The 9,630-nt window shown below is 48.9% G+C and overlaps 1 protein-coding gene across 1 annotated transcript; it reads right to left on the bottom strand.

The window, feature by feature from the left end:
* Positions 1–6,167: 6,167 nt before the first annotated feature.
* Positions 6,168–8,942, bottom strand: LOC123137321 (BTB/POZ domain-containing protein At1g67900). The gene is made up of 4 exons (XM_044557031.1): positions 8,629–8,942; positions 8,481–8,550; positions 7,027–8,247; positions 6,168–6,883 (listed from the first exon to the last, which is right to left on the bottom strand). The coding sequence occupies exons 1-4, from the start codon at positions 8,685–8,687 to the stop codon at positions 6,353–6,355; spliced, it is 1,881 nt and encodes a 626-aa protein (XP_044412966.1). The 5' UTR covers positions 8,688–8,942; the 3' UTR covers positions 6,168–6,352.
* Positions 8,943–9,630: the final 688 nt, after the last annotated feature.

Raw genomic sequence — 9,630 nt, 5'->3', positions numbered from 1 at the left:
GCTTGCAAGCAATGTGACTAATGAGTTAGCCACGGGATCTTGTATTACGGAATGAGTAAAGAGACTTGCCGGTAACGAGATTGAACTAGGTATGGAGATAACGATGATCGAATCTCGGGCAAGTAACATACTGATAGACAAAGGGAACTGCATACGGGATTAGCTGAATCCTTGACATCGAGGTTCGACCGATAAGATCTTCGTAGAATATATAGGAACCAATATGGGCATCCAGGTCCCGCTATTGGTTATTGACCGTAGAGGTGTCTCGGTCATGTCTGCATAGTGCTCGAACCCGCAGGGTCTACACACCTAACGTTTGGTGATGATAAAAGTATAGTTAAGTCATTATGGTGGTTACCGAAGGTTGTTCGGAGTCCCGTATGAAATCTTGGACATGACGAGGAACTCCAGAATGGTCTGGAGGTGAAGATTGATATATTGGACGAAGGATATTGGAGTCCAGAATTGTTCCGGAGGTATCGGGTGATGACAAGCATGACCGAAATTCGTTTCGGGGGGGGGGGGAGGACAAGTATTGGGGGGCTCATGGGCCAAGGGGAGGCCCACTAAGGGGTTGTGCGCCCCCCTCACCCCATCTCACGTAACCAGGAGAGGTGGGGTGCCCCATCTAGGGTTCCCTCCACTTGGCTTGGGGGGCAAGCCACCCCAGGGTTTCCCTAGGGGGCGCCCCCATCTGCCTTGTGGCCGCCGCCCCCTTAGATGGGATCTAGGGCGCCCCCTCCTCCTCCCTGTCTCCTATTTATAGAGGGTAGAGAGAGGGCAGCTGCACCCTTGAGCAGATCTCTACGCCACGGCGCTGCCTCTCCTCTCAATCTCATCCCTCTTCCTCTCCATAGTGCTTAGCGAATCTTTGCTGAGATTCCTCCACCATCACCACCACCACGCCATCGTGCTGCCGGAGGACTCGGGCTACTACTTTACCATCGCTCGCTGGATCGAGGAGGTGAAGGCGTCATCAAGCCGTACGTGTGTCGAACACGGAGGTGCCGTCCGTTCGGCACTTGGATCGGGAGTTCACGAGATGGATCATGATTGGATCGCGAAGACATTCGACTACATCAACCGTGTTTCTCAACACTTCCGCTTAGCAATCTACAAGGGTATGTAGATGCAATCTCTCCTCTCGTAAATGCTCATCTCCTAAATTGATCTTGGTGAGCTAGTAAATTTTTTGTTTCCCATGCAACGTTCCCCAACAGAGCAACCCCAAAGCTCATCGTACGGCAAGAAGTGACGACGACACTCTCATGGTCCAAGGAACTAAAATCACAAGTTAACACTCCGTGTTATAACAATTGACTCGTGATGATATTATCTCAAAGTATAACAAACAAGTTTGGGTCATACTCTCAATGTTGTTTTGAGACTATCGTTATACTTAACAATATCTCAAGATCTGGAAAACGTGATCACCAACAACACTTGAGCTAGTCTTAGAGGCAGGACTAGGAATCATATTTTACCGTTTATCGTTCTACACGTGCATATGAGTTTTCCAATGAATCACATATTCCAGGATCATATCAGTTATAACATATAATATAAACTCTAAATTATGAACACAGAAATATAGTAATACAATATTATTGCCTCTAGTTACCTAGAACTCCAATTCCAGTCTAGGTATCATGATGTGTAAAAGAGCTAAACTATTGATATCACTATCATAGATGTCATTCTATCCAATTTTTTAGAAGTGCCACATTCTCAGCCTTGATCCGGTGTTCCAGCATCGTCAAGTATTGCTTGAGTAAGAATTTCCAGTAATTGGTAACCTTGCCATTTCTTTGCCTGAAAGGGATTCTGCAAGGCTAGATTACTATAGATCCAGATACTTCGGGCAAGGTGACAGCGAAAAGTAAATATATAGGTGATACGTCTCCGTCGTATCTATTTTTCTAATGCTTTTCCTCTTGTTTTGGACTCTAATTTGCATGATTTTGACTGAAACTAACCCGGAATGATGTTGTTTTCAACAGAACTACCATGGTGTTGTTTTTGTGCATAAATAAAAGTTCTCGGAATGGAACGAAACTTTGCGAGCATTTTTTATACAATAAAAGAAAATATCTGGAGCCAAGAACCATCAGAGGGGGCACCTGGGTGGGCACAACCCACCAGGGCGCGCGACCCCCTCCAGGCGCGCCCAGGTGGGTTGTCCCCACCCGGTGGCCCCGAAGACCCTGAAACCAATGCTATAAAATCCTATTTTTCCAGAAAAAATCAGGGAGAAAGAATTATCGTGTTTCATAAGACGGAGCCGCCGCTGTCTCCTGTTCTTCATCGGGAGGCCAGATCTAGTGCCCGTTTGGGGCTCCGGAGAGGGGGATCTTCGATCTTCGTAATCACCAACCCTTCTCCATTGCCAATTCTATGATGCTCCCCACCGGGAGTGAGTAATTCCTCTGTAGGCTCGCTGGTCGGTGAGGAGTTGGATGAGATTCATCATGTAATCGAGTTATTATGTTAGGGCCTGGTCCCTAGTATCCATTATGTTCTGAGATTGATGTTGCTAGGGCTTTGCCATGCTTAATGCTTGTCACTTTGGGCCCGGGTGCCATGATTTCAGATCTGAACCGTTTATTTTATCATCATTATATCCATGTTCTAGATCCGATCTTGCAAGTTATAGTCACCTACTACGTGTTATGATCCGGCAACCCTGGAGTGACAATAGTTGGGACCACTCACGGTGATGACCGTAGTTTGAGGAGTTCAAGTATTCACCATGTGCTAATGCTTTGTTCCACTTCTCTATTAAAAGGATGCCTTAATATCCCTTAGTTTCTAATAGGACCCCGCTGCCACGGGAGGGTAGGGCAAAAGATGTCATGCAAGTTCTTTCTATAAGCACGTATGACTATCTACGGAATACATGCCTACATTATATTTATGAACTTGAGCTAGTGTCGTATCGCCCTAGGTTATGACTGTCTCGTGATGAATATCATCTAACAAATCACCGATCCAATGCCTACGAATTTACCTTACATTGTTCTTGCTAAGTTACTACTGCTGCTACTGCAATCGTTATTGCTACCAAATCACTGCTATCATTGTTACCGTTACTATTGTTGTTGCTACTATTATCAAAACTATCATACTACTTTGCTACTGTTCACTTTGCTGCAGATAACTAATCTCCAGGTGTGGTTGAATTGACAACTCAGCTGCCAATACTTGCAAATATTCTTTGGCTCCCCTTATGTCGAATCTATAAGTTTGGGTTGAATACTCTATCCTCGAAAATTGTCGTGATCCCATATACTTGTGGGTTATCAATAGGCAAGCCAAATGGGATGTGATTTTCTCACAGAAGGATCATGGATGACTTGCTATACATAGAAACCAAATCATAAAGAATGCCTTAACAAATACTTGTATAAGCTTCTTATTGGGAAGGAGTGGCAAACTCTCTCGTGCAAAAAGTATTTGAGCCCGACAATTGTGTCTCTGACATGTAGGAAACACATGGAGATTTATATTTTGGGGCACGTTCGATGGCGGCAAAGAAACATCTTTTGCGCTTAGAATCCTTGACAATTAGGAATGGGTATGAGATTCTCTTTCGGGGGGATAGGGTGCTAGAAAACGCTACTCTCTGAAAATAATATCTAGGCTTATAATGCATTGCTCTCTCTAAAAATGATACGCCTGCACAAATTTTGACCACATCACCACCGTATATATCTTCGCATGGGATTTAGTCTTTCCCCGTCTCGTGCCATGGCAGTATGGCACTATATCTAGCCTGCTTGGATTCTACCAAACTAACCTAGGACCGGGATGTGTTTTACTGGGATCTTGTGCTAAACGAGTTTAGGGTAGACTCAATGTATCGGGCACGTTCGCACTCAGAAATTCTAGTGGATAATAACAAAAATATCTAGAAGTGGAAGATACAACTAAAGTAAACTAAATCATGTGGTACCTTCCTCGAGGTGCCATCCTAACTAAGGACAACCATGCTCGCCGTAGTTGATAAGGAAGTAAAAAATGTGGTGTTTTTGTCCTCACGACGAAACAATTAAACATGCCATCCTCAATCCATCTTTTGTCTGCTCTACGTGGTCTGTCATTAAAATAGCATCCAACTTGTATCTACTCTACATCGAGTAGAGTACCAACCGTTCTTTACAACGGTGTGGATGTGTTTGAAGTAGGTGGCCAAGGATGATTTTTATCCCACATGGATAGCAACGTAGTCTACAAATAGGCTCTCCACCCTCCGCTTCGTAGTAACAGTTTCATTCTTCTATGGCATTATTGTTGGCGACGTTTTTCTTTTCTCTTTTTTAGTGTGTGTAAGTTTGTGTTGGCTATGTGCATCCTAATTATGAAGAACTCGGTGTATACTCATTATAATATATGTATCCTTGATGCTACATTTTTAGTTCAAAAATACTACACCACGTAATCTATTACGAAAAGTTACGTTCTTTCCTATCCACAACTAAATACCTCCCCCCCCCCCCCCACACCCCCAATTTCATGGGGTGGGCATGGGCCTTTTTTTTTCCTCCCAACCAAATCTGGTCACCTCAGCTCGTTGGTAAGCTACCTAGAAAAATTTACATAGGTGTAGCAAAGCTCTTGTCAGTTACTCCCTTCATTTCCTAATACAATGCCACAAACTTAAATTACAGGTATCAAGGTAAAATTTAATGCATGCTTTGCAAGCCAACTTGCCTTCCTGTTTACCGGGTTAATTAATAATGTGCATGCAAATTTGAACATAAGGGAGGAAGTACGTAATTGAGAGTGTCATTATCATCAAGTGCATGCATGCGAGTAGTTAAACCATGAGTTGCTTGTACGAGGCAACGTCATCATTTTTTGCCTCGATTATTGTTAATGGTCTTGCATAGCTGCAAACTATATATTTTTCATAGTGATTTTGTATACAAAAATGGAGGGAGTAATAAAAATGACCTTTATAAAAAGAATCAAGTGATCTATAACAACTCTCTAAATACTACTCCCTCCGTCCGAAAATACTTGTCATCAATTTGAATAAAAAGGGATGTATCTAGATGTATTTTAGTTATAGATACATCCCTTTTTGTCCATTTTGATGACAAGTATTTTCGGACGGAGGGAGTATTATTTATCAAAAAATGAGACCAACCCAAGGGCTAACCCTCGTTGGCATTTATTTATAAGAGAAACTCCGCGAGCACCACGCGTTCAAGCCGGGACTTGAACTCGGGTGGGCTGGCAGCAACCTCAGCTGCCCAGCCAACGGGTCGACGCCCCATCCTCAAATACTATTATTTATCAAGACATAATAAACAGATTAAAGTGACGAGAAGCGATAGGCATTCAAAAATGGAGCGTGACACACTTTTCTCCACTAAGTAATCAGAATTGAGAACAATTAAGATGGGACATTGGCAGGGAAAGAAAAGCAATGATGAACCTCTAGACAATCTGAGACACGTCGCAAAAGATGAATAATAGCAAATCGGTAGATGTTGCGCCGGATGTACCCTAGCGAAGAAATTTCTCCAGGACACGACATAGCCTCTCTGAATTGTGAAGCGGCACTGGGGCCTGAGGTGGATGAGGCTGCCCCCATGCTACTGATGAGCAAGAAGCTGAAGATCGACCATCATATGCGCCTAGAAAATTAGGGCAGGCCATGCTGAGCTGTTGTTGCTGGCTCGGTGGTTGCTGACCCAACATTTGGAGCTGAGGTGAGGTCTCATCATCCCATCATCATCAAGCCGCGCGCACATAACATATTCGGACCCTCCACACGCGCCAGACCTAACAAAGAGGATCTTTCAGGTTGAAAGGCAAGAAAATTATTGTTATCTTCGGTGCATTTGATTCTCCCGTGGAATTTCTCACCATGCTCATTTCTCTCTCTCCCTCTCTCTGTCCTTGCTTTCTTTAACTCTTCTAGATGCAATTCTTTGCCAAGTGGATGGCAATCATAGGATACGGAAAGGAAGATAGTGCTTGGTGATGGATGGCCTCTTTCTTATACGTAGTACTATCAAACATGATTCGAAACTGCTATCATCATGACCATGTTTTGTCAAGCGCTGCCACTCGATCGGGTTGATAATTCTTCAAAAAAGCATACTCTGCTAAAGCAGCGACAGTTGATATGGATTCGTATAATAGTATACAGTATGTAGAAGTAACCTGTGCAGTTCCTATTTGATTTATTTTGACAATTATGCATGATCACTCGCAGCTACACGAAGAGAGAAACAAAACAACCTTGGGCCTTGGGCAAGGTAGGCAACCCAACAAAAATATGCGACGGAAGAAGCAAATTACAAAAACCTAATGGCTGGCTGCTAGTGGTGCTGGGCTGCTAATGCCGGTCGGCGGAGACGCTTCTTCCCAGCGGCCAGAGCTTGCTGAGCATCCGCTTCGGGTTCCCCGCCGGCATAGCACAGAAGGCCCTGAACCGCAGCGACGCGCTGCGCGACAGCCCGGCCTTGCGCACGAACTCCTCGTCGTCCTCATCGTCCTCCTCCATCTTCATGCGCAGCGTGGCGATCTTGGACGCCGCGCGCCGGAGCCCCTCCACGCTCCAGTCGTCTCCCGGGGATGCGCCCGACGCCAGGGCGCGGAGCCGCTGCTCGTCCACCCGGTCGGCGTCGTCCTCCTCCGACCCGGACTTGGACAGCAGCGCCTTGATGTTGCTCGGCAGCTCGCCGGCGACGGGCGCGCCCGACAGCGCCGCCGCCCGAGCGTGCTCGAAGAAGAGCACCTGCACCACGACGCGGAGCGGGAGGAGCTCGTTCTGCGCCGCGTGCGAGCACGCCTTCTCCGACAGCCTCCGGCAGTTGATCACCCGGCACAGCCGCTTTCTTGCGCTCTTGCTCATCTCCGGATGCGCCTGCAATGTACAGTTTTTTTTTTTTTGGCAGATTAGAACTCTCCATTGTTTATGCAAACAAGTTGAAAAACTATCCAACTTCCAAGTAGGGGTCTGCGCTGCGACGCGACACAACGAATTTGAGGATTGAAAAAAGAAATCACCTTGAGGTACGAGTCGACGACTTTGTAGAGCCCATCGTGCTCCGGGCGAGCGCTGTCAGGCACGGCCTCGGCAATCGCGAGCAGCTTCTCCACGGGCAGGTGGGGATCCTTGGCCACCTCCATCAGGAACGCGTCCACTAGCCTGCCCACCCTCGCCAACGCGTACTGCGACACCGGCGCGGCCGACGACGACCGCCGCGCGCCGTCGAACCCCACGCTCTCGTCGGACCTCGACCGCCGGTGCCCGTCCGACCGTGCCGGGCTGTTGTCGTCGGGGCTCCTCGCCGGCGCGGTGGCCGCCGCGTGCCGCAGCGCGAACTCGTGGAGAATGGCCGCCACGGCGTCCACGTCGTACAGCATGTCACTCATGCAGGACACTGACGGGATGAGCAGGTCGCTAACGCTGGCCTCCTCGAGCTGCCATGCCACCCTCCTCACCAGCTCTGCCTTGGACGCGGGGGACGCGCTCAGGATGTTGGCCGCCTTGAGGAGCTTGAGGAGGAAGGCGCAGGAGACGGCGTCCTTGTCCACCGGGAGAAGGCTCACGATCTTCTCCAGGAGGAGGCGGTGCCTCGTGGTGATCTGCTTCACGCTGGCGCCGACGGCGTCGTCGAACGGTTGCTCCGCGGCGAGCCCGTCCTTGGCAACGTTGGGCAGCCACCGGCGCGCGTACGTCTTGAGCGCGTCGCCGATGGTCTTCTCATTGACGGCGCCGGTCGATTTTACGGCCACCATGATACGCCAGAACATATCAACGCCGAGCTCCGCGACGTCGTGCGCCCACCAGGGGGACGCGGACGTGGATTTGGCGGGGACAAGGGCGACGGCAGGGTTGGCGATGAGGTCGGCGACGGCGTCCACGCAGCGGGAGGTGAGGCCGAGCTCCTCGCATAGCGGCACGTTGTGGCGCGTGGAGTGGAGCACGGCGAGTGCATCCTTCCAGCGGCGGAGGAGGCAAGAGGCGAGGAAGGAGTCGAGCTTGGCCACGAGGTTGCCGCGATCGGCGGCCTCGGACATGCCGAGGTGAGCGGCCGCGCAGCGGAGCGGGACGAGGTTGCGTGCGCTGACGGTGATTGTGATGCCGTAGCAGAACTTGGCGCAGACCTCGAACGCCTCGGCGCCGCCCGGGAAGCCGGCGAGCTCGATGACGTCGCCGTCGCCGCCGCAGCCGGACTCGGCACAGAGCGCTTGCAGAAGCAGGCATTTGGAGAGCAGAGGAAACTGTCATCAGGAAACAAACAATCTTGTGAGGAATAGGATCCGATCGATAAGAGATTCATTCCAACGGCCAACACAAACCAGGAAATCAATCCTTGCATGGCTATGCAAGCTAAGATTAGAGAAACAATGAGAGGTTGCGATCGTAACATGTGCGAAAACAAATCGGCAGGGTTGTGGAATCACATAGAGAGAGACATGAATGAATCTGGTTCTTGGATTGGTTCGTCCATTACCTTGTGGAGATGGTAGAGGCATTTGCCGACCAGGATCTGCAGGTCAGTGGCCACCTCCGTGTACACGGACCTGGAGCAGAAGGTAGCGCGGAATCAGGCACAAGAAACTATCTGAGAGAGATGGCGCGGAATGAGGATCAGCACGTACCTCTGGGAGTCGGAGGAGTAGAAGGTGTCGGGCCTGGTGCCAAGTTTCATAAACTTCATGGTGGCCGAGTAGTAACTAAACAGAGGAAGGAGGTTTTGAGTGGGAGGAGGAGGTTGGTTGGTTGGTTATAACCACCAGCAGGCGAGTGAGGGTGAGTGCTAACTTTGTGTGAGCCGTGGGAGGCTCTCTACTTCTACTTATATATCATGCATGCACAAGCAAGTGGTTGGAGGGAGGAGAGAGAAACCTTCCCCAGATTCAGCATCCATCCTCCTAATTCGAGGTGTCGTCAGATTTGATTTGATTTTATCAAAGGGAAGGGGAACAAGAATATGCAGTCCAACTATGCGCACATATACTGTTTGCTATGCCAGTCCATTTTGGTGAACTTTCAGTGCTGCTTGCGACGCTCTTCAAATCGAGATGAGGATCGGACTGGAGGTGGACATGTGAAAACTGGGACCAGAGGGGAGAGGGCCATGCACAAGTCAAGAGAAATGGGCAGGATCTTGCAGGTTTCGGCTGGGGATCACGGGCAGGATGGGCTCCTCCTAGCTGCAGGGGCTGGGTTGGCCACCTACTTGATGCGCCTTCTTGTCATAAAACAGCTGATAATTCCGGCTCAAAATCAATACTCTACTACTTTTTTTTTAGAAAAGGAGGATGACCCCTGGCCTCTGCATCTGAGCGATGCATACAGCCACTTTATTAATTATTCTCACAAGACCTTACAAAGAAATACAACAGCAAGACTAAAGTCACCGTCTAAGCAACAACTGTCGTTACGGCTATCCAAATGATGAAGGGGCGCTGATAGTCTGGGCCTAATACCAAACAGACATCGCAGCCAAACCTAAACATCTAAGACCTGAGGTTCCAACCAGGACGCCTGCCTGGTATGGGGCACCTACCAGTCCGGCGCACTTCTCAACCAGGACGCCTGCCGGGTATGAGGCCCCCGCAGCCACCTGCCACGAGTCCATCTTTAGAGCTGTACTGTTG

The sequence above is a fragment of the Triticum aestivum genome, chromosome 6B (genome assembly GCF_018294505.1).
Source record: "Triticum aestivum cultivar Chinese Spring chromosome 6B, IWGSC CS RefSeq v2.1, whole genome shotgun sequence".
NCBI classification, from domain to species: domain Eukaryota; kingdom Viridiplantae; phylum Streptophyta; class Magnoliopsida; order Poales; family Poaceae; genus Triticum; species Triticum aestivum.
This window is presented reverse-complemented; position numbering and strand designations above follow the sequence as displayed.